This window comes from Ischnura elegans, chromosome 6, assembly GCF_921293095.1.
Source record: "Ischnura elegans chromosome 6, ioIscEleg1.1, whole genome shotgun sequence".
Classification (NCBI taxonomy): domain Eukaryota; kingdom Metazoa; phylum Arthropoda; class Insecta; order Odonata; family Coenagrionidae; genus Ischnura; species Ischnura elegans.
The window spans coordinates 103571446-103597869 of record NC_060251.1 but is presented as its reverse complement, the minus strand read 5'-3'; the positions used below and the strand labels follow the sequence as shown (position 1 = coordinate 103597869).

Here is a 26424-nt window from a genome sequence, read left to right as displayed (position 1 = left end):
TTTCACATTACCCTTCCGCTAGACTTTTTCACAGAGCAAGTTTCCGAATGAGATCAGCTTTATGTATCATTTATATTCGTATCTCTTTTAAAAATAAAACTTTCATCTCTAAGTTTTATGTATCATGTCTGCAATAATTTTTTCGGAATTTACAACAACAATATGACTTAATTTCGTAGAACTGAATAGATGAAACGCAGGAAAAATCATTCTAACATTAAAGAATTCACCATCATACGTAGGTTGTCGAAAATACGTGGGTTGGTTTGACGCAGCTCTCTACTTCGCTCTCTAATTGGCTAAATTTTCTTGTTCGCTTTTCTTCTATTTCTCATCCTCTCGATAAACATACTTATGTACAAAGATGTTATTACACTATACAGTATTGATGGCATAGTTTTTCGGTGGAAGGTCTTCGGTGAATGACTTCTGTTTTTTTTAGGTCGTCCTTACATTTAGGTCTTAGATTGGACTAGGGTATGTAATCTAAGAAGTTGAGGCCCTATTCCCCCAGTCGCGGAACCACTTGTTGTCAGGGTACTAAAATTAGCTCGCAAAAAGTAATTTCTTTAGCCCAACATATTATAGAAAAGGCAGCAAGAAGGGTAAAATGCTGTCATGATATTAGGACTAAGTAAAATGGTATATATGGATGCGTGAAAAGGTTACATTGCGGATAGGGTGGAAATAGCCTGAAACCGTTCTTGGTGTACTAAATTACCATATTATAAGTCGTATGGAGTTTACGCATTATCTACTTTTAACCATGAACCACGCCTGATCCCTTGGAATTACTCAATGATAATTCTGAGGGAATAATTAATAATCAATTATACAAACTCTAATTGATCCTGTCATTTTTCTACCCAGCATCGTTGTCTCATATGAGGAAGAAACTAGAGCACTGAACGTGAAAATGCACGAAAGAAGATGTTAATCATTCTCCGTGAGACCTATTTGCGTCAGTAGTTAGCTGCTCAAGTTCCAATGAAAGATTATTTCCAAATTAAATGGGGAATCGTGGCCTGAATGGAGATGGAAGTTCGGCGAAGTGTGATCGGAGAGTTATGTGCTCCGAGGAGAGTGGTTTGGTCGCTAATGGAAAAGAATGAGCGAACTTTTAAAGAGACAGTGGAGTGGGAAATAGGGGTGAGTTCTATGCAGGGCAGGGGGAGCGGTTGGTCCTGTGAAAATGTTCACTCTTCGTGCATGAGTGAATGAGAGCGATACCAGAGAGGAGAACCTCGGCGATACGCATGAATTACTTCAGTTCCCATCCTTAATATCGAAGATTAGACAGCTCATATCCTCATGGGAAAGGAGATGGAGTTAGAATTATTATCAATTAAGTATCGGGAATTTGTAACGGGGGTGGGGAGGTACAGAATTGATTAAAAATTACTATGCTCGTTATTAATAATTAATAACAAGCTGCATGACTCTTCTGTTAGCGATTGATTTACTATAAATTGACTGAGCAGCGGTGGACTGCATTCGGGTGGCTTAGATGCTTCGATCAAGATCCTCATGTTCGGAATCGAATACAGCAAAGGAATATCTCCCAGGCCAGGTTCCACACGAGTATATGTTGCCTCAGAAAATGTACAGCAATCCTCTTCTTCGTGCATGCTCGTGACGTCCATCTGCTGCGTCAAATAGATCTGCTCTGGGAAGGTAATCCTCTGCCGTTAGCGTGAATTCAAACCGTTCAACTCTTGACGCTAACACACGTTGCAAATGAAAAGCTAGTTCTTATTTGAACTATGTTTCTCCCGAGGCACTATCACAAGGATACTGCAGAGAGGAGGCCCAATTCCATCCCAAAGAAGGCTGATTTCTGTTGCCACTTCGGTCACATTTTAATCGGGTTTCAAAAATGTCCGCAGCGCGGCGATGAGTATGATGCGATCCGCTTTTTCTTCAAATATTTTGCATATAATATTTGTAATTGTGTGGAATAGCATTGAAAAGTAATGAATTTGATAGATCACATCATCATGTGTACAAATTTCGTCCAATACCCCTAATTATGCCTTATTTCCCCGTGAAAATCGGATCAACTTGTCCATCAGCGACGCGAGCGGCGACTTTTGTAAACCCATTTACATGCGGGGTGGATGACAACATATTTAGAGGCTGACTTGAGAATCCTCTTTTGTAATATTCGTGCACTATCACTTGGACTAACTTTCGTCTTGGATCCTCCCTTTGACGTGTCTGATTTGGTTGCCCCGGCAATGCAGATCAGATCTAGTGCCATTGAAACGCGCTAGCCTTTTCATCGTGACAAGGTTGAATCCCAATGGAAACCAGAGGTGAAGAAGATAACAGGGTTCTCGGATAGAATGAAGAATATCAGAGTCCTTGCGCCACAGCGCCCTGTGCTGAAAAAAGAAATCTCATGTCGGAAGGGGAAAGACCTGCGTGATTCGTTAATTGTTCCATTTAACCTCTCTCAACAAGAAAATGCCAATGTGATTCGTAGTCAACGTTTTACTTTCAAGCACCATAGCCCGTTGGTGTAAAGATTTCCCATTCACGAGAATCACCTGGGTGAAAAAATGTGAATTAAATAACTAAGCCATTTTTATATCGACATATACGTAATACCCTGCGAGCCACCTCTAGGGTGTTTGGGAGGGGGTGACCAATCACCGGCATGCAACATGTAAGACAATCTCCACATGCGCATCACACGGTCATCGAAATAATACGAATAATAACAAAAAAAGACGTGCACGTTCAGGTAAACGCAAAAATTACCAACGGTTAGTAAGATAATGTACCATGTGCGAATAATCTTTTTTCTATGCATATTTTTTCGGGTTTCCATCCGAGACATACAAGTTATATTTCGGCAGCTCATTCCTTTCCCGTCTTCGTAGTCTCAGGTTTCTATGGAGAAGTTAATGAATTACTCTGTCAGTTCCCTTCCCTAAATGCACTCCCCTTATCAATGCATGATATGACCCTCACTTTTTTCCATCAACCTCTCCATCCACATCTCTCCCTTTCATTCCATCTATTAAACGTATTTTATCCTTCCCTCCCCACCCCGCTTACCTAATACTCTTCACTCTGTCGTGTATTTTAGCATCTCATTTTCTTTTATTAAGTGGTCCATCTATACCTTCTGTCTCCTCCGTATCTCATGTAGAAGCCGCCTCTCCTCACCTTCTATATCCAGCGTTTCGTCGTACGTTTTCTTTCCGTCCACTTCAACGCTTCCTTTCTCCTCCATACCCACATCTCGAGCGCCTACTAGGGAATAGAAATCAAGAATATTACGTGTTTCCGGCATATTTACAGTAAAAAGTGAGTTACAAGCGTTTCATTTGCCAATATTGACACAGTTACTGAACATAATTATCAGCCTTTCATTTTCTAGATTCAACGTAGATTGAACATATATACGTTACTTCTTTGTAGCAAGCAAGGGCAGGGGCGCAGCGAGGAGCGCAGCGAGGAATTAAGGCTGGGGGGTTTGGTGCAACTAATAGGTGGGGTGTGTGGAGGTATGGAATACCCACTAGGATAAGCGGTAGGTGTGAGCTTAATAAATCTGAAGATGAATGGTTCAAAATGCTGAATCTTAAGATAAATGGTTCAAAATGGTGAGTTTTACGACTTTCTGAGGGATATTTTATTAATCCTTACACTATTCTATTAGTAATATCAATCCAACTAAGTAAATTGGATTAAACTTAAAAAATTCTCTGGGCTCTGGCTGGGGTTTTTTCCCCCCCCCCCCCCCCCCCCTTCGCTGCGTCACTGGGCAAGGGAACCACAAAGAAGAGGCACCAGTCCGTCCTGTTGAAGCTGTACATTTGTTGCCACTTTGGATGCATTTTAATCGGACAACAAAAACGTCCGCAGCGAGGCGATCTGTGCAGGGCGATCCATTTTTTCGCATTATTTAATATGTAACATTTGGAATCGCAAGGGACAGCATTGAAAATTTATGAATTTGATTGATCGAGTCATCCTATACTATAAAACCCGCTTCCAAGCACTGATTGACTCATGCAAATGTTTGGGGTGAAGGAGTCGAGATGCGTCCAAAATAATGGAATAGGCCTCCTCTAAAATCTTCGGAAACCCTGGAAAATTTTTTCGAAACACGCAAATTTTCTATCTATCACAGCGTTGCCAACTGCCAATATTCCTCTACCTTTTTGGGTGTAAAAAAATCGATGGGAATGTGGAATTTTGAACATCCTGTAGAAGCTTGTTAATGAAACCAAAGTCATTTTGATAGCCATTATTCCTCACCTTGCTCGAATCAGGGGCGCAGCCAGTAATTAAGGCTGGGGGGGTTTCAGGCGCAACTAATACTGGGGGGCTTGGAGGTATTGCATACCCGCCAGGGTAAGCGGGAGGTGTGGAGGCCTTCCGCCGGTAAAAAATTAAGATAAATGGTTCAAAATGGTGATTTTTACGGCCTTATGAGGGATATTTTTTTATCCCCCAAACCCCCCCTCTCGCTGTGCCACTGGTTCGAGTAGTCAAAAGAGTTGGAAAGCTGGAAGCAAAGAATTGTTTGGTATTCCTAGGATTCGATTTAAGTTGGTTAGCTACCACCGAAAAAAACGACGGCAGCGGCAACGACGGAGAGAACGGCAGACGAAAATTGTAATAACTGGTGGACTGACTTTTCCGGTGGGATCTAAGGTTACCACCAAGCGAAAGCGTGTCCTTAGCATAAATTTCGGTTAACCACCCTAATTATAGGTTATTTCTCCGCGTAATTCGGATCTCTCTACAACGCGAGAGGCGACTTTAGTAAACACATTCGAATCTGCGGAGGGTGACCAATTGTCACTGACAACTCATCCAGGGACCGACAGGAGAATCCTCAATTGTAATTAGGGTTGGCAAGTGAAAACCAGTAAAACTTCAATAGTTTCGTTTCAGGGAGCGGAATGTAAAAAAGAAACGAAATGGATTTAAACCCTGGGAGCCACCTTCGAACGGTATAGTTTTGTCCCACACCGATTACGAAGTATAGTTGAATGAAGTAGAGATTCGGCCTACCGCCTATAGATTCATGGGACATTCATATTATTACCACTATCAGGGGAACAGTGAACGCAAATTGGCCATTCGATTTTTAAGCTCAAGGATTAAACCTTTCTACACGTGTGTCAAATATAATGGGTCAAAACTATTCCCTCTTAGCCCTCTCCACTCAACTTCTGGGATTCAAAGTAAGTACGAGCAGCGGTGTTTCGATTAATTTAGTTTCGTTCCAGGGAGTTAAGTTTCGTCCCGGGTCGAAACTAAACTCCATGGTGATTTTAATTTCGTGCGGGAGCACAACTAAACCTCGGCCTCGTATTTTCGTTTCCCTCCGGGTCGAAACGAAATATTTTCGTTTCACTTGCCAACCCTGATTGCAATAGTCGTGTTAGAAGGCATGGTGCTGCATGTTCCTTTGGATCAATTCGACGGACTGGGGGATACCCGTCGTGTGAGCAGGCCGCGCTTATTAGTCACCCAGAAATTCCCTTGTATTGCTCGGGTCCTTCGGAGAAAAGACGGCTTGGGCGTGGGACGATCCAAGCCGGTGATGAACCCCGCCTTACCGCGTAAATGCCACGCCTTCTTCCGCGTCCCACACCCGCCTCGCGATGTGTAGGCACTGAAATTGTTTTTCCCCACTCGGAGGTCCTTGTAGTCGAGGACTGGCGTCCTGCCGACCAGACGGTCAACCAACGCCACCGCTGGACGATTCGAGTCACCTGGGCGACGCGTGACGTCACGTCCCACTCGTGCGGGAATGTCGGGAAGGAAGAGGAGGGTTGGGGTGGGGGATGGTAGGAAGCAGATGTTTGTGGAAAGAAGTGGCATTGTTCCATGCCGAGAATCATCCAATAATTCACCCTTATGTCTGACGTCATCGGTTCGTCATTATTCCGAGTTATCACATTCAAAACGCAGCGGTGTAGCCAAGGTATAAAAGGTAGAAAGGGGCGTATAAGTGTCGAGAGAAGAGGGCCTGACCCCTCTCCCCCGCGAAATGAGTGTAATAAAGAAAAAATTAGGTAATTAGGTACTGCAGTTTGAGTTAGTTTAATAAATCCGGCGCGAGGGCATTGCCGGATACTTCAGTGATATCATTCGTCTATTCTTATTTAAGCATGAAATATAAATAGTTTTGTTTGTTTAAAATTAGTAAACTTAATCTTGAATTCGCAGGAGTTGAAGGAATGAAAACTTAGTTGTATTGTTCTTTCCGATCATGGTTTCGTTACAGAATAACGTTATCAAGGCAAAGAGAACAGGAAAATTGAGTTTATAGGGTGGAGTATGAGCATAGGCGTACCCAGCGAAGGGCAACAGGGGGCAGCTGCCCCCTTTTGCCCCCCCCCCCCTAGAAGTAAAATTCGCATATGTCTTCAAGGAAAATAATATTTTTTCAAGCAAATAATTTTAAAAACTAATAAAGAGCCGTTACAGTTTCCTTAAAATGTTGGTCTCATTCACGTTTTCCATGCTTAAATCTTACCTATAACTTAAACAACCATGGCTTGCCCCCCCCTCCCCCAAGTTTTGATCATGGGTGCGCCCTTGAGTATGAGGGCTGGGAAAATTTCAGGTGCTGAGGGGGTGCCGCTTAACTCTTACCTCCTTCTAAATCGCGTCTCCGACGCGGCCATTGCCGTAAGATTACTTTAACTCTGCAATAAAGGATTTCCACCGAGTTGCGCCCGCTTCTATTACTCATATTACTCACAGGGGAGGTCTGAGGTGATTGGGGGCCCTCGGCTAGGCCTCATGATGAGGCCGTCCTTAACGAGGGATTCGGGGGTCATCCCCTGTAAAATTTTAGGAAATTGCAAATCGGAAATGTATTTTAATGATCTTCTGCCTCTTAAAAACCATCCAAAATTTTAAAAATGGCAATTTCTAAAAAAAAAAATACGGTGAAAAGTGAGAATTTCACAGCTAATAAAGTGTAATAATGTATTATTTATTTAGTGAATTCTTTCCTTGAAACTACCTTGGAACCAAAAAGAACTATGACATATCCTTTTTGAATAACCCTTTCAGAAAAACATAAGGTTCTCTTTTATCTTCTGACTACTTTATTTTATTTATTTTTTTAATATGATCTTATTGCACTTACAATTAGTATCTTGTAAATAAAGCAACTGTTGAAAATTTTTTATTTTCTAATTGCAAAAAAAAATTTGGTTCACGTAATCTGAGTCTTTTCTTAATTCCACCTTTCATACGCTTCACGGTAGACACGAACGGTGGACACGCACAACGCCCCCCCCCCCCCCCCCCCCCCTAGGCTCGGGGCCCTCGGCGATCGCCGACCATCCGACCTGGCCAGACCACCCCTGATTTCTCATAACCTTGAATTGATGTTTGTCTACCCTGCTTTCATCAATCCATTATCTACTGCAAGAGATGGAGAGAAGCCACTAGGAGAGAGGTGGAGAGAGAATGGCCGAAATCACTTTCCGTCGCCGAGGTTATGCTCAGCATTGCGGTCGAGGCAACGTTCAGAGGTTGCTATTGGTTGTAGTTCTCTCAGGAACAAATTCATGGGAGGGGGATATGAGGATATATGCACGCAACTAAATTTAAGAAGTCTGGAACGAATTTTAAACTTCAACCGAAACATATGGTTCAGACAAAATAGACTTTCTCTGAAGTGTCCACGCGTAATTCGACGCCTGCTCCAGTTATTCCAGTCAGTCTTAAAACAAATCAAATCAAAAAATCTGGTCTCGGGGTGTAATTGCGATTCGTTGGAGGATAAAAGTCGAGGTTCCTAGGAAAATTATAGTTGAAAAATATTTTATAAAGAATTAATCATTATAATTGTCATTATGCATAGTTGTATTTAATATACCTATACCTATATAATACCAACCCACTAACCTTAATGCCAGTTAGAACCAAGTTAAACCATGGATATGTCGCAGATCTGGGCGTATATCGGAAGCTCCACTTATCGAGTACACAGTATGTGATAAAACAATGTAAAAATAGGGAAGGTGGAATAATTTAGAATTGCATCTCATTCCACCCTGTCTCCTATTCTCTATCCCTAGTCCAACGATAAAATCAATAAATTTAAAAAAATCGCCACATTATTTAAATGTTAATTTAATTTGATGTGTTTTAAGACAGACTCAAATAACTGGAGTAGGCGTCGGATTTCGTATGGAAACTTAACCGCAGAGATTTGAGCCTAGACCTTTAATACATTCCATAGTACTCCGCCTAATTTTACTCTCTATGGTGCTGAAGGTTATAACTCGAGGATAAGTATACATGTGTGGAAAATAAAAACACAAGCGTCACAAATTGGGCTTCATTGATATTATGGACTGTCATTTTCTTGAGATGACCTGGGACCCTGAGATAGATCCTTGAGCCTGGAAAAAAAAATAATGCCAATCAAAGACTTGAAGTTCGTCGAATTTGTGACTCGCACTTTTCGAGAAAATTTCGCTGCGACAAAACGTTACATTCGGGTCGTCCCTTGTTCTAACCTCGGCTTTGACAAAGAGTCAGGGCCAAATTAGCATTATATTACGTGATGAGGAAAGTTCTTTGTGGTTCTCTATCTCTCCTGTGATTGGATAATAACATTTGCTAAATTGCGTCCCAGCTTTTAGGACCTTATCAATTCCTACGCTGGGTTTTTCACACCCTTCATATCATCTCCTTTTCCCCTTCCACTGAGACCGATTGCTTCTGAAATCTCATGGTCGCGGATTGCTTCAGCTGTCAATTAAACAGCGCAACAGCAAAAACCACAACTGTCGAAATTCCAGCGAAGGGCTTGGTGAAGTAATGGGAATTGTTGTAGTAGAATCCTTGCTACAGTGGCGCAAATAAATTATATCTTTGGAGGGTAAGATCTAAACAAGGTTTGGTTGACTAATTTTATATGAGGAAAGCCCAAGATATTTTATTTTCAAATATTCAAGAATAGCAATATATTACAGTATATCAATGAAAGCCGTGACTATGCCCTAGCACGCGACTCATTAAACTAGTTCAGTCTGCGACACTTAATTATTTTATTTTTCTCATTTCGGGGCAACTGATCCCATTAGACCCCATTATCTCCTTAGCCTCTCCCTTGCTGCGCAGTGCTGGTTGAATAGAAGGGGTTCCTATCAATTCCAGAGACATTTCAAAAGTGGAGAAGCTTTTCTACATAAAAGTTGTCTGCAGTCCAATGGTAACCTGTTTGAATGGTGCATTATTTCATAAATGGATCGTCTAAAAAGGATTTTGACGCTCTGTGAATAGGTATGGAAATAGATGAACTTGCCTGATCAGTTTCTTTTTCCTCTTAAGCCCTCCGTCTTCTAGGGCGTAGTCGTCAGAGGTGTTTCGAACAGTGGTATTTATTAATTATTACTAATTTTTTGGGATAACTAATCACCCAATGCACCCAATCGGTATGAAAAAAGTATGATTCCTGAAATAAAGAAATCAATTCGGATTATCTTAACCTTTAATATCTTGATAATATGTCATCAACATGGAATCTGAAAAGTTACCAAATTACTTTTTTCTATTCATCAATCTCGTTGTCTATATTTTTTAATAGGATTCCAAGAACAAGGCGTCAAATGATTTCGTTCTCTTTTCCCCGAATTACTTTTTCAATTTTTTTCTTTCGTAGAAATTAATTAATGGGAATATAATTTTCCACGTTTTTAAAGAAAAATTAATATTACTCTGCAATGGATAGAAAGTTAGTGGTAAACTTCTTTTATTACTTTTCCGCGCCTCAGGCTTTTGCTTGATACGAGGCATGTTTTTAAAGTAAGTACCGTTTTGACATAAAAAAACAAGTAAATTTTTTTCAAAAATAATTTATTCACTTGAAAGGCCATACTTTACATAATTCCCATTACTATTGAGGCATTTATCGTATCTTGGGACCAGCTTTTGTATGCCATCCTCAAAGTAGCTTGCCGCCTGATTAGACAACCACTGCTTCACGGTCGTTTTCACTTCGTCATAATCGGGAATCAATTTTTCTTCAAGGGAATGATAAACTTAGCGTGATTAATATTTAAATTAATTTACGATATTCACGAATTGGCTTTTCCGATGCAAGTTTTACCTCTCCAGTTCAACATAAAACGTATCTGGTATTCATTGGGTGTCCAGAGAGTTTCTAAAAATGTAAAAAATTCGTGCAAAACATGTGTTACCTTGTCTTCATATAAAATCAAGTCTCTGGCTTTATCAACCTAGCTTGTCGGTCAAAATTAGGTTCAAATTTCCGATAGAGATAGCACAATCTGCTCGCCCCTCAAAGACTTTTCCGCAGTTATGAGGACGCGTTACCCCCGCTAGACCTGACGTATTATGCATTTCGAGATATATTGATCGATAGAAACTTCAGGTTTCATCTTGAGATTTTCAGGTTGGATATAGTAAATCAATGTCATTTACTTGTGTCCCGAATACCTACGTAAATGTTTAAACATCTAAAGAAACACTGAAGTCAAATTTTAACTTTTGAGGTCTTGAAAAATGTCGAATAGGGTCTGCTCACCTTGCAAATTTAATGGTGATATCTTAAGTTTAAAACTAGTGATACGTCCCGAAAATAGGCCTGTCGAAAGGGCCCTTGCAAAAATTCCAACTAGAATATTTAGCAGGATCAAGCTAGGTCTAGCAATATTTAAGAAGGAACCTGCTAGAATTCGGTAAGATTAGGCAGGAAACAGCATGTAGTTTGAGTAAACGAGCAAAGATAAGACAAATATCAATGCATTAAAAAAGTCTTGTTTCAAACGCGATTCACGATCTTTGGAAGCGATTAAACTCTTGATTGTGGAAATTTTTTGCACCTTACCCACATGATTTTCGGACTTAATCATATTTTCAACGAAGGCGATAAAAACTAAATCCAAAAATCATCTGAAAATCATCTGAAAAAAACCTTCCTCAATCAAGATTAAAACCGCTTCCAAAGTTCATGAATCGCGTTTTAAGCAGCATTTTTGGAGATACATCGACGTTCGTCATTCAATTCCACTTAAAATATTTTCAACGAAGGCGCCAAAAACTAAGTCTGAAAATCATCTGGGTGAAGGACCCAAAAAAAATGCATCATACCCGGGTATGATGCGTCGTCTTAAGAGGTTGAACCAATTAGTCGGCAATATACTCGGAAGCCCTTCAGAGGGTTCCAGAAGTGCATAAGGAGACTATCTCCCACTCAAAGTCACGGTGTGGGGGAGTTTGAGATGAACCCGCAGAGGACAGAAGTGTCGCCTTCCAACTCTTCCAACGGAAATGGACGTCTGGAAGGAAAAGGTTGGGAAAATATCTTTCGACACACTATGGACTCAGGCTATAGAGAAGGCATTGGCAGATTCCGAACATTTCTTAATTAGCTTTTCCAGGGTCAGGTTCCTGATAAGGCTTATGCCTCATGTATCAATGCGGTGAGGTTGTTGTAAGGGTTTGCGGTGGAAAGAAATACCGCGCCCTTCATTTTGCTGTGTATAAATATGCTCGTAGTTCGCGATCGTCTCATATTTACTTTTGCGTGTTCATCAAGAGCGCATCTCGCGCACCGAGTGCATTGGATCTTGTGTCGGCGTTCCTCGCAGTGATTGGTCCCTCCAGCAGTCACCGCTTCGACTCTTTCGGCGCGTTGAAACCATCTCGGGATAATTAAAAATAGCGGAAATGAAGAACCGACGATCGATCTCCGGGATCTTCGATTTTCTTCGACAGGTAATGTTTGGGATTCCTGGATATCGGAATTGGAGATAGAGTCCGTTTCATCATACGAGGGAAAAATTCAAGCCTCGAAGTCGGTTGATATTTTAAAGCAAATATTTTTCCGAATTATAATTAAAACGTTGAAATACTGTAAAAAATCTTGGGAAAATTGAAATAGAATCATTGGATATGCATGCGATTACTGTATTGATATTTGTCTTGATAATGCAAGCATGCATTAAAATTATGTACGTATCAGTGTGCCCATAACCTTTTTCTAAAGACGTATCTTATCACTATAACAAAACGAGGCGCTTAAACTCCTAATTAAGATTTTATTATAAACGTCCAATCTAGTTTTATTTTCTCAAACATGGAATAATTTTGTTGAAACCATCTCGAGATAGCTAAAAATAGCGGTAGCTCACCGCGTATTAACATTTATGGAACTAATACAGAGTCAAATAAATAATTAAGCTATGTGAATATGCGGGGTGATTTTGTTTAAAGCAATTTTAACGGCTTGGTTCGAGTTGGATGATCTAAAAGAGAACATATTTGAGCCTAGGTATCGGTTGATTTTTTTACGGTAAATAATTTCATGATACCTTTTGGAATACACATGATTCTTGTAGGGCGTACCGCGGTGTTTCAGGAACATATTTGCAAACCACGTAATCGACATTGACTCGTGTGTTAACGGTGCGATGTGTGTTAAGTTCAAGCGCCTGTTCATTAAGACATTGTGCTGTTCGCATGAAATGTAACCATAGCCTTGCCAAAATTTAGCAACACCAAAAGTGCTATTACAAATGTTTTTAAGATTTTCTTTATGTGATAGTAGAAATAAGTTAAACGTTTTTGGAATCATTAATGTTCCATTTATCTCGAAAACAGATTCTTGAGGATGACGGCTGCCATGGAATATTAATAATTTGTCAGTGTTGTCTTCAAGTAACATTGTGAAAGTGAATGACTTGATAAGTCCAACTCCTCAGAGCAAAGGACGCGACCGCGCCACGATGTGCATCAAGTTAGAAAATATCAGTTTTACTACAATAGCTCATCACCGGAAAAGCAATACAGAGATAATTACCATCTTTGCAAATTCTAAAGTTTTTCCGGTCAATAGGGTAGTTTCCTTCATCAAAGAAAACGAAAGGCATTGATTGCGATTCGTTACCCACCATTAGTGTATTCATATTATACAAATTATTTCGTTTTAGAAATACCGGTTAAGACGAAGGGCAATGGTCCGTTTTTATCCTCATTTGAAAAGGGCCAGATTGGCGCCCATGCGATGCCACTCCACGTGACGTCACAGGGACCTAGTTTCTATACGAGAAGATAGGAGTTATACATCGTCTGAGGTTACCAATGCATGCATGAGGCGTAGAGCTCAGGGAAACATGTCTTAATAATCACTTATTAAAACTGGCTAAGGTCGGAAAGTTTTCTTCGTTTGATAAGGTATTAATAATCCTTATTTAAGCCTAGCGCTACCAGTCAGCAGGGTACTCAGCTACCCGCTAGCAGTCTGCATCGTATCAGCGCTCAGCTTCGCCTCAAGGTCACTTCACAGGGCGGCAGCGGGAACCAGAAATACGTCGCACTGAGAGATTTCCCGGCATTCATACTTGCGCGTCGCGTTTTCGCGCGCTTGAAAATTTTCACTTTTCATTTAATCGCGAAAAATAGATATCGTCATTTAAAAATCTAAAAGCGTGAAATACGTACTCCAGGAGTAGTAATCTTTCGATTTAGGCAATAAAAAAATAATAGGAAACCACCCACGGTAACTCATCACGGGATACTAGCAGTAGAGGTTAATTTACTTTGATAATTCAAGGTTTTCATCTCACAAATTTAGTACTACCCGCTGAGATTTTTGTTTTTAATTTTAGTGCGTGAAAATATCATATTATCATAGAAACCGAGGAAGAATTTTAACGAACCTCAAGTTTCCAGCGTATCTTATCGCCAGCCCTGATTTCCTCTTCCTTTGCCGTCGGTACCTACCGGTATGGATATCATTCCGAAACCACTTTAGAAACTACAATGAAAAAAGCAGCGGTAGTGCTGAACAGCTAATTTTATAAAATCACTGCTACATTCTATGGATAGAATTAAGATTAATAGAACCAGTACCGACTCTATGAAATAATGAAGTTATCTGAATATGTGGAGGTTGACTAATAAAATATATGTGTCCTGATTCACACGGACTTTCTTGGGCTTTTGAGCTGCTTGAAATTATAATGTATATGAGTGTTTTGTAATTATGAAAATAATTATCATTCGAGCGAGTTCTGGTGTGGATTTGTGATGAATTAGTCTTGAACCCCACTCAAATAATTTTCTTATGCGTCGGATTTCTTCCTTTCGCAACACAATTGTTAACCAAGTGGGTGAATATGCGCAATATTGCAGTAATTTTTTAGCCATCGGCAAAATTGTATTCATATCTGATTATCTAGTAGTAGATAAAGATTATTCGGTTAGATTTTTTTTCTGGTAGAAAGCGGCGTACTGCTTTCCGACAACGTTTTTAGCTGACGCTAATAACAGGAAAGTGATTACTTTTCAGCTTTTTCAGCGGGTGCTGTCCTTGAAAGTGTTAGTAAGTTTGAAGGCGAAGCAAAGTTTTCTTAAGGTCGTTTTACACGGGGCACGGAATTGCGCAGGTTATAACTGCATTAATTTCTAAAATGGCGTGGAATTGCGCGAATGCATGAATGAAATTAGAACAGGGGCTATTTAGCCATCTCACGTCCACGCATTCTCGCATGTGTTCTAGCAATTCACCGCTCTACACGACACAATTTTGACTGCGCCATCGTACATACGTCAGATTGTGTAAAACGGCCTTTAGTCTTAGCGTACATTGGACAGTAGCAATGCTTACGCGCTGAAAACTTGCTAAGGAAGTACATTCCATCACTTTATTCGCGAAAAAGTTTACCTGGTTTTAGCGTAGATGGCGCCTTGAATGCACAGGATCATAGAGACCTCAGTAAGTACATGGCAACAGGCCACTCTAATTCAAACCCTTAGTCATATGAATTTATTGGAAAGAGATTGGGTTTGGGTAGGACAGGGGTCACTCGAGTTTATTCAAAGGCTGAAAATATCGGGGAATAGTTGGGTAATTTCATTTCTCTGCTCTTCGCTGACCACAGCTTCAGACGGACTTAAGGTAAAGCAGGGGGAGGGGGAGGGAATTCGCCCCACCCAAATTATGCGAAAACAGAAAAATGTAAACACCAAACGTGGTTTTCTGACGCAATTTTTAATTTCACCATTTTGATGCTTACATTTCATTTGTGCTGTGACTTCGTTTGTTTTGACCGAAACGGTCGCAATGATTATGGGTTGGTCCCCGTAGGCGTATGTTCCCGACAGGGGCGCAGCTAGGAAATACGGCTGGAGGGTTAGGTGCAACTCATACCGGGGTGTGTGGGGGTATGGAATACCCACCAGGATAAGCGGTAGGTGCAAGAAATTTTAAGATAAATGGTTCAAAATGGTGAGTTTTACGGCTTCGTAAGGGATATTTTATTAATCCTTACACTATTCTATTAGTAATATCAATCCAATTCAGTAAAATGGATTCAACTTTAAAATTTCTCTGAGTTCTGGGGGGGGAGGGGTTTATCCCACAAAGCCCCCCCCCCTCGCTGCGCCACTGGTTCCCGACATCCGCGTGACTTTTTGTAAAATTTTAATGAGCCAATGAACATTGCGGTGACTCTAAACTGCAAGCCTCCAGTTGATTATGCCCCTGACTCTTTCTATATCCAGAAAGATAAATGTGATATTATTCTCCGCGATTTTCATCCCTTAGTGTCATGTTCTGATGTTTTTCGCGAATATGTAACCAAAAGTTGACCAGTTGCCAAGCATAGGCGTACCCAGCGAGGGGCAGCTCCCCCCCAAGAAGCAAAAATCGCAAGTCTTAAAGCAAAATCAGTACTGAATTGAAACGAAAGTATTCAATAAATTTTCTTTAAACCCACGAAAAATGATATATATTAGTATAAGATATATAACTAAAATAAAACTATTTTTTCAAGGAAATAATCTCATAAATCCTATGGCTTGCCCCCTACACCATAGTTTGCTCCCCCCTAGACCATGGTTTGCCCACCCCTAGACCATGGGTTGCCCCCTCCTAATTATGATCCTGGGTATGCCCTTGTTGCCTAGGATTATGGATTTGATTCTCCAAAGTGATTTAGTGGTAGACACTAAGAATTGTAACTATGCATACCGAAAAATGGAGTGCCACAGTGAATTGAAGAAGGCAGTGATGGAAGGAAAGGGAGGCTCCCAGATCACTTCTTTAGTACACCATGGAAACCTACCTTTATCGGTGGAATACTATGATAAAATTAACCACAAGAAGACCAAGGTTATGACGTTTTGTAAAGCATCACGAGTGAGGAATGTGAGACTTAATATACAGGTGGGTGGTGAAAAACTTGAGTAGGTTGAGCAGTTCAACTATTTAGGCAGTATGTTAGAGGAAAACAGATGCAGTAGTAAGGACATTAGGAAGAGAATTGCAGTAGCAAAGGAGGCCTTCGTGAATGGGAAGGAGCTTCTGAGAGGTTCGTTATGTAAGAATTTAAAGAAAAGGTTACTGAAGAGTCTGATCTGGAGTGTACCACTTTACGGTGCAGAAACGTGGACACTTAGGAAGGAGGACAAGATAAGACTAGCGCATTCGAGATGTGGGTTTGACGAAGAATGGAGAAGGTGAAGTGGACGGAGAGGAGGAGGAGCTAGATATGGTGGGTGAGGAGAGGCAACTTTTAGATGAGATACGGAGGAGACAGAAAGTATGGGTGGAGCAAGTGCTTAGCGGGGAGGGGATGTTGAAAACAGTGTTAGAGGGAAGAATGATAGGTAAACGAGGGAGGGGAAGGAATAGAATAGGATTTTTAGATAGAATAAAAGGGAGTAGGTCTTATTGTGAATTGAAGAGGGAAGTGCACGATGGAAGGGGAGGCTCACAGAATTCTTCTCAAGCACTCCATGGAAACCTACCTTAATCGGTAGAATACTTTAATAACAATAATAATAATAGGAAAGGTGTCCCTGGACTCGGGGGCCACCTCAACAGATGTGTTGCTGGTAGTCGCCACAAGGGGAAACATTTTGGAGGGGTCTTAAGCCACCAAATCTGTCCCACTGGTTTGTAAATGTTTTGCTCAATGAAAAACCCGTTTTAAGCCGACATAAAAAAATCCTAGTGTTATTCAATTCACTCTTAACTCATGACCTTAATAAGCATGCACATGGTAGGGATAATGTGTTATTCTAGTGGGTAGAGGGCTTGGCTGCCAGCTGAGGGTTCCTGGGTTCAAATTCCTCGTTAAACTTTAGACACTGAAAATCGAATTTCTCAAAGTGCACGGTGACCCAGGGAAATTAACCCTGAAATTCACAGATGTGCGAAATTTCACAAAAATGTGAGATTCCTACACCTGAGGCTAATATTGAGGTGAGCTCAACCCACACTTATTCAAACCATTGAATCACTAATTTAGAGTGATAAAAAAGATGAACCAATCTTCTCCTTTGGTTTTTTGTCCATTTTATGTATCGATGAGACCTTGGCTGGGCTTCAGAACAAATGTGGAATGCCTGTCATTAAATCATACACTAATTCTGGGTGCTAAAAGGCTGGGCTGCAGCTTGACTTGATGGATATTTTGATGTAGAAAAAATCGTGCTGCATAAGATCATAACCAAATTTCATTCACCAGCATAATTATATTCTTCACTGGTATATTTTTACATTAATGTTAGCTTGTATTCCTTTAAAATGACAGTGTCATGATGGTGATTGCTTGAACTTTTCTTTTTTCTGCTAGCAGGTTGGTCGCCGCATAAGAATGGGAGGCCAAAATAATGGGACAACCGGCGATCAAGGTGGTGGAGGACGCTTGCGGCCCATCAAGATTACAGCTGTTGGAGACGGAATGGTTGGCAAGACTTGCCTTCTCATAACTTACACAACTAAGAAATTCCCCACGGAATATGTACCTACCGTGTAAGTGCTGAATTTATTTATCATCATATTCTTGTGCTTGAGGAATGGAAACATGTAGAATTTTCAGGAGAGCAAAAAACAATTAATTTTTCTATTTGCATGCTAAAATTAAAAACAAAAAATTCATAAAACTGAAAAAGAAGCATAAACTTGCCAACAAAGAGTTGGTTTTTGCCTGTATTTTATTTTTTTATGTTATTACACTTTGTTTAAGATACCTGTGTCAAACCGGCCGAATTTGAGATGCATGTTGTTAGAACTTAGCCATCGATGTGTTGGTGTATCATTGAAGATTATACTGGCAAAGAAACAGGAAATACTCTCTGACAAGAGCAATGTCAAAATCAGAATAACATCCTACCCAAAGAAATGTAAAAATAAACCTTTCTCTGACTTCTGTAGAAAGGTTTGCCAACCTCTGTGGCGGCGGGGTAACGTTAACGGGGTAACGCCTGCCAAACAAGAGGTCGCTGGTTCGAGTCCCGCCAGAGTAGATTTCCCCGCTCCAGGGTATGGTTTTTCGTGAACGTCTACTTGTTACATATGTTGAATACACCGGTATAAAATGGCCAATAAGAGCTGTATCCAGTGGTTTGAGAATAAAACTTTAAAAAAATTCAATCTCCATAGCCAAACTAACGACTTGTTCTTTCAAAAAAAATCTGCATCAGGGGCAGGCAATATGATCAGGGTTGGATTAAGGTCATTTTCTTGGGGAGTGAGGTTCATTACTTTCTGCAGCACCCTGATTGTATGCAATACCTCTCAGCCATAAAGTATCCGAGGTCTTTTATAGACAGAAATGCACCAAAGTATTCATTGATAATAGTTTGTCACAATGGTGAAATGAAAACTTTCATTGGGGAGCCACCTTAAAGATTACCATCTTTTCAATTTTTTTCGAGAAATTATGGTGAAATAGGGTGGCTAATCCATAATTCCCTCTCTTCACCCGCAGCTGAATTTGATACATATGGGCCCTGAAGCAATTTCATGTGGCTAGCATAACTATTAGCTGATTATTATTTGCATAACAAAGATGTGAGAGGTTTGGTTGGAAGTTCATCCCTCAAATGTATGTAATAATTGTTAATTTGAAAAATATATAGTGGAAATTCACTGCAAAATTTGCTTCCTGATAGGGTACACAAACTTGAAAATGTGGACTGTGTACTCATGAAAAGATTCCTGGCACCTGGTCTTCATTTCATGAGTATATGTTTTCTTTAATCCTTGGATAAGAATTGAATCATATTGTTGTAACTTAAACTGTTTTAACTCATCATGGTCAGCGGTGTATTGGGGGAGGTTGGGTGGACCCTGTTGGTTCTGTCAAAATAGAAAAGATTGCAGTCTTTGAGGTAGCTCTTCAATGAGAATTTTGCTTTACGCGATTGACTATCAATGTTTTAAAGTTATTTATGAAAACCAAATTTCAACATACGTACACACATCAGACTTAATGACACATTATTGCTGGGAAGTATTGCATACCAGCAGTGTACTGAGGAATCTAAGGAATCCCCAAAAACAGCAACCTTAATTTGTCTTTGATCATTTGGGTAATATTTTTATGATTTTTACTGTTTATTTGGCACTGATCTGACAGTATGATATTTTTTGCATACACTATTTTCAATTTTATTGAATGTTATCCATGCTTTAGGTTTGACAACTTCGCCGACAACATTACGGTGGACGGTCAGGAAATCAACATGATCCTGTGGGATACAGCTGGCCAAGAGGATTATGAAAGGCTCAGGCCACTTTCTTACCCAAATGTAAGGCTTCCTCTTTAATCATTAACCAGAAACATTTTAAATGCCATGAAAGTGAGTGGTGAATTCTAAATTCAAAAATCCAAGCAAGTTCATTATGTATGCATTTAGAAGATGTTGATTAAAACTTCACCAGTGTACTGTCAGCAAAATAGCATCACCCATAAGTCTTGAATCCTCCTTAAGCAGCTACTTTTTAATGTCAAAATAATATTATGCTCTTTCATTGATAATTGGAATTATGTATTTAGATAAGGGTGTTGTTATTGAATTCAGCATCAGCAAATTGTAGAATTGCTAAAATCCAATAAGTTCTTGCTCTTTATATTACATATTTAATAAGGAAATAGTTTTGGAAACTTGTCTTACGTGAGAATTATGCTATGCCTATTTCTGGTAATCATTTTATGATTGTTCCTTATCATTCTATATGAACAGACAAACTGCTTCCTTCTCTGCTTCTCCATAAGCAACAGGAGTTCATTTGAAAATATTGTTACTAAGTGGACACCAGAGATAAAGCACCACTGTCCAGACGTACCCATTATCTTAGTTGGTGAGTACAATAACAATATTTCCATTGATCGTCTTCACTGATTTTTCCATCACAATATATACATGGTAAATATGAAACTATATTTTATTTATACCATATCTTGGGCTACAAATTTTCATGGTAGACGAGATTGCACATTCCCATGACCCCTAGTGCATCAATGGCAGGAGTACATCTGATTTCTTGACTACTCCTGGTGGGGTTCCACATTCCAGATAGGTTGAAGGGTAGGGATAGATAAAAGAAAATGTGAAGCAATGCGAAAAACAAGTAGTATGGACAAGGAACATCTCTTCCCTGAAAACAGGGAGCAATTGTTCTATCTTCCTCCCAAGGTTTTCACAATATTTTTCTTCTCTCCTACCCTTCTTAGAATTCCACATTACTCACAAGATATACGCATTTGATATTAAATCTGATTCTATAATACAAATAAAATCTATAATGCTAGTCCAGAAGCTGGATGTTTTTTTACAAAATATCAGGCGGATAAGTGTAAGTCACAGCAATCTGAAAATTTCCCTTAAAAGTGATGCCAGCAGCCTTACCCCAGTGTCTAATGGAGTGCCTTTTCTTTTATATTCCGCAGCCACAAAAACTGATTTGCGCCAGAATCCAGGTAACGATGATGATCCCAAGAAACCAGCTGTGGAAGATTTGATCCAGAATTCTGAAGGGAAGAAGTTGCGTCAGCGCATCAAGGCAGCTGGTTATGTCGAGTGCTCAGCTAAGAATGGGGATGGACTGCAAGAAGTCTTTGAGACAGCTGTGCGTTGCGTTCTGAAGAGGCCACCATCATCGAGGAAGCCCCTCTGTTGCATCCTGTAAACAGGACCTGCAAATGGCCCCAATTGTAGAGCCTTGCATATCCATTCTCCCAAATGAAAAGACTGCTAGCCTTACCTCCAGCTGAATGTGAATGCATTTTCTACTGCTGTGCTTATCAAGTTTTGTAGAAGTAAACACTACCGGACAAACAAATGTATGTGCATTCAGTTCAAGGCACGCATTGTATATGAATTGCTTTCCCTTTTCAGCAGAATCCCTTTACAGGAAAAAAAACAGGATGCATACAATATTCAAATTTCATTTTCCATTTAAAAGCACCTTAAATTCAATTAAAGCACCAAAGAGATGAATTAAGGTTTGTTGAATTGAGGAAACACTTTTATTTTTAAAAAATGTGACATTATCATATGTCTTATAAAATTTGACTATAACCTACACTACTGACTTTATTGTAATAATGTAAATACTGATAGCTGCCCTTAAACATTCCTTGGATTTTCAGTCACTCTCAGAAAACTTGATGCACACTGGCAAAACATAAATTTTTCATCACAGACTTGGTGAACTTGATGCTGAGGGAGCTGTTACTGTAGCTCCACAAGGCATAGACATTGGTCAGGAGGTGATTGTGTTGTGAAACGAGCAGTAACAATATATTTTAACTATAGATATATTGAAAATCAGAAACAACCCCATCACTTGTTGAAAAGGGGCAATCATCATCTCTTATTTATCGAATGTTGAAAAATCGTGAGCTAGCATAATTTTTCTTGTGTTACCCAGGCAAGGAAACTTCTTTCCTTGTATGTGTTGTGGTAATTACCACCTGCAACATGGTTCAATTTGGTGATGTAAATCTCCAGAATATATTTTACCTGTTGTAAAGTTGAAATCATAGTAGAAGAACTGATGTAATCTACTAATATTCTATGCCATCATGTGTAATTAAATATGTTACTTTTGAAACAAATGCTTGTTTTTCCAAGTGATGACTCATGAAGTTTTGTAAATGCAGGGGAAGTAAGTTGTTTATAACAGGACCATACTATGTGCAACCATGGCCATAGGCATGTTAACGATTTTTGGGTATAGTTACCAAAGGTGCTAATGGGTTCGACCGCTTCAACCCATTCCAGACAGTGGAATTCTCTCCTTCGCGTGACTACTGGACTGAGCCCCAAGAAACTCTTCCGTCCCCTCAGCACAGAGCATTCATACAGGACATCCATAAGAAGGGTTGCACAGGCAATCACATACAGTCCAGCTGGCGAGAGTTGTCCGATGGCACTTTTAAAGGAGGGACGGAGAACCCTGCGCCAACATGGTTTGCAACCAATCGCTGTCCCCCAAATGCACCTCACACCCTCGCCTAGTCATACAACGTTTTCACGTGCATATGAAGCACCAAAACAAGCCTGAACCACCAAAACAAGCCCTTTCTGCAAATCGCCAAAACAAAGGATTCTTCCCTTGGATCCTTCACGCTCGTCGTCCTTCTGGCTGCTTTCTTCACGGAAACCTTTTGTTTACACGTGATGTGGGCGTTTCCCTTTCTTACCTGGCAACCTTTCCCCCTACCCCTTCTAGCTGTCAACGGACAACTATCGGCGGCCGGACTGTAGGCTCAGCTCCTGCCTCCTTCAACCACTCTAAGCAAGGACTCTGCATTATCTCAGACTCCAAGGGAAGTTGGGCTCCCTCCTTTCCCGGTATAAAACTCCTACCAGCGGCATTGGTTCGCTTGTTTCTGGCTCTTAAATTGTAGACTTTCAATTTAATTATGCGTATTTTTCTGTACATGGTCAAATTTTAAATGAAGCTCTAACATCAATATCAACGCACTTAATGCATCAATAATTTCCATGTTGATGTTTATACTGAAATCAAGATATCGGTAAATATTTATTGTAGAATTTTGTTAAAATATTCTTAGCACTGCTAAAAAGACAAAGAATTCAATTCTTAGTCAATACTTTCAAAGAAAGGAACAAATATTTAGTTCACAAAATGCCTGAATATGCAATAGAGTGGTTTCCTATTTTTTTTTAATTGTCTAAATAGAAAGATTATTACTCCTGGAGTACTTATTTCACACTTTTAAATTTTTAAATGACGATATCTATTTTTTGGGATTAAATGAAAAGTGAAAATTTTCAAGCAAGTGAAAACGTGATGGCTGAGTATGAATGCTGGGAAGAACCTGTGTTACGTCATTCTGGTTCTGCCAGCCGCCGTGTGAGGCCACCTTGGTGCGAGGCTATGAGCACCGCTACGATGCAGGCTTATAACAGGTAGCGCTTGGCTTAAATAAGGATTATTAATACCCTATAAAACTAAGGAATCTTTCCGACCATAGGCAATTTTAATAGGTGATTATTAAGAGATGTTTCCCTGAGCCTAGTGCCTCATGCATGCATTGGTAATCTCAGACGATGTAAAACTCCTACTTGTACAGCATCTAGGCCCCTGTGACGTCACGTGGAGTGTCATTGCATGGCTGCCAATCTGGCCTTTTTCAAATGAGGTTAAAATTGACCATTTACATTTGCCTAAACTGGGATACTAAATCCAAATAATTTGCATATTATGAATGCACTAACAGTGGGTAACTAATTGTGTCAATGCTTTTTGTTTTCTTTGATGAAGGAAACTACCTTATTGTATGACTGCGGTCCCTTACCGTAAAGAGGGGTAATTTAAGACTAGTGGTCAAGGTACCTCCTCCCGGATTTCAATGGTAAGGCCTGACCCCTGGAGCATTGGGTCCCAAAAATACTGCTGTTGCTGAGACCATCATTAAAGGTGGAGAGCAAGGTGTCAGATATATATGGCATTCGTTCATTTGCATAGGATAATCTCCAATGGATATTTCCGGCATTAGTAGCAAAAGGGTTAAATTTAGTTTTTCATATGAATGATCATGAAAAGGTTTCATGAAGAATTTAAAATAATTTTTTTATCAATTTAGAAGTTAGGCTTTAGCATTTTTCTTCTCATGGGTTTTAAAGAATTGATATTTTATTTATATGTACTACCTATTTCGTTTGGATTATCAAGGCTACTTTAGCACCCGTTGAGGTTTGCAGGTGGGCGCCATGGTGCTGCACACATGCCTATCACCATAGCTAATATTGCTCTAGGGTTTTCCAGTCCATACATAAAACCATACTTAAGACTAACCACTGTTTAAACATTGCCCTCGAAGCATAGATTGACATGGAAGAAATGGATTGTCAGAACATAACCCCCTTGAAAGCCTAAATGAAGATAATCCAGCTCAAATAATGGCTTTTAATTTCACCTATGAATTATATAAAAGACTTAATCCTAATCCATTGCTTTTTATGAACATAGAAAATCAGATGAGAGGTTATGTCAAATTGTAAAAGAAAGAGGCCAGCTAATAGCTTGAGGCACTTCAAGTTTGGATATCTGAGAGATTGGAAAAGGTGAGCTGAAATACGGATCAGAAAGTGATATGAATGGTGACAGAAAACACCCTGAGGACCTCTGGAGGAACATAAAGGAATCTGCAAAACATTAACAGAGGGTAGAATGTTGGATAAGCTGAGTAGAGGACAAAGAGGACGCATTTCATGAATGGGATGAAGGACGATAAGCTTTAACATGTTCCCTACATGACCCACCATCGGGTCACATCTGACTTCCTCCCCACGCAAATGCTAAGTACATACATAATTATTTGTATTCAATTTGCGGCTGTCGGCATTTTGCATTATGAGAAATTAAGAGACATAAAACTTGGCGTGTCTTTGCTATGAATGGTGACCAATGTAATGTGACTGCAAGTAAAGTGTGACCCACCGATGGATCACAATCTAGCCAGAATGGGTGGCACCATGCAAAATGGCAAACCATTTGCAATTCAGAACAGCATACTCGGCCTACCACTGGCCAAGATATTGGCAGCACCGAGTCCCAGCAGTGGGCCTGTGCCACATTCTTAAGGAACTGTACTGAGAGCACCTTTATTGCATGTCCCAAGCTGCAGCGGGCCCAATGTTACTCCATTTTCCTTGCACCTGCTCCCATTGGTCTTGAGGCCCCAGAGTGCAGCAATAGCTATTGAGCAGTGACTAGAAGATCAACCAAGGTGCGACTCATAGGAGGGTCACTAAGTGCAGAATGAAGTACATCTGTAACCCACTGGTGGGTCCAACTGCAGTCTGAACCCAAGAAGAGAGATTCAGTTCCACTCTCCAAATGTGTTAATAGTGCAAAAAATTCAACATGGGAAGGAGAAAAGGTGGGAGTCATGGGCATACCCAGTGGGGGCAACTGCCCCCCCCGTCCTAGAAGCGAAAATAAATTTAGTTCAAAACAAAGGTTATGAACAAATTTTCCTTTCGAAGAAAAATGATATTAGCATAAGACATGGAACTAAAATAAAAATCATTATTTTTTCAAGGAAAAATTATTATAAAAACTAATAAATTGCTGTCCTAATTTCCTTAAAATTTTGGTTTCATTAACCATTAACCTAACCAAAAAAGTAAAAGTTACAACTTGAACGACCACAGCTAGTTTTGACCCCCCCCCCCCCTCCTACCCCCTAGTTTTGATTCTGGGTACGCCCATGGCGGGAGTTACAGTAAAATACTCCTTTTGAACCTAACCCAACCAGTAGAATTACTATGATGATTTACTCTCTACTATTATGATTTAAGTTTGTAGCATATCAGTCTGCAGTCACATTTTAGGATCTATCTCAATCGTACCAAGTGCTACAGGGATGATGTTTGGAGGGTTCGACACAATCTCTGCAGGCACATTTTTGAGTTGGTCCCAGCACTGTAGCTAAACAAGCACGCCGCACCCTCTAGTATCTGCAGACTTCTTGAGTGCTCGCAATGCAGTACGTGTCTAACCAGAAAGCAGACAACAAGAGTGAGTGATTACTTTATAACAAGTGTTTCCAATGGCACTCCAGCAACAGGTGCAACACTATGACAGGCAACAGGGTCACAATCATAGGCGAGAAGGCAACTATTGGTGATGCAGCAGAGTCAACCTGGCAGTGCTTAAACTGCTAGTAATTTATAAATCTACTAATTTTCATTTGATTGTCGAACTTGGTGAAATTAGCTTACTAAACATGAAAGTTATTTGCTGGCTAATGACGTGGAAACCAAAGTTTTTGTTTGTTGTCCAGCACTCATTTACAGCATAAAAATATCACTGATCAATGGGTTTTGCTGTCATAACATAAACCTAAAGAGGATGAGATCTGGCGATCTTAATAGGGTGGTTTCCTATTATTTTTTTATTGCCTAAATCGAAAGATTATCACTCCTGGAATACGTATTTCACGCTTTTAGATTTTTAAATGACCATATCTATTTTTTGCGATGAAATGAAAAGTGAAAATTTTCAAGCGCGCGAAAACGCGACGGCTAAGTATGAATGCTGGGTAAACTCCATGTACCGTCGTTCTGGTTCCCGCTGCCGCAAGTGAGGTGACCTTGGGGCGAAGCTTTGAGCGCTGATACGACACA

The 26424-nt window shown here is 40.1% G+C and overlaps 1 protein-coding gene across 2 annotated transcripts in view; it reads left to right on the top strand.

Annotated features, from left to right (window-relative positions):
- LOC124161285 (ras-like GTP-binding protein RhoL) overlaps positions 1 to 21874 on the top strand; it is a 111377-nt gene extending 89503 nt beyond the window's left edge. The window contains exons 2-5 of one of the 2 annotated variants that reach the window (XM_046537584.1): positions 17610 to 17785; positions 19452 to 19566; positions 20002 to 20119; positions 20709 to 21874. In XM_046537584.1, coding sequence (XP_046393540.1) covers positions 17628 to 17785; positions 19452 to 19566; positions 20002 to 20119; positions 20709 to 20947 — 630 coding nt within the window. In that variant the 5' untranslated portion in view covers positions 17610 to 17627 and the 3' untranslated portion in view covers positions 20948 to 21874. Of the gene's footprint in view, positions 1 to 17606; positions 17786 to 19451; positions 19567 to 20001; positions 20120 to 20708 lie in introns of both variants that reach the window. The other variant, XM_046537583.1, reaches the window with a different exon arrangement.
- Positions 21875 to 26424: the final 4550 nt, after the last annotated feature.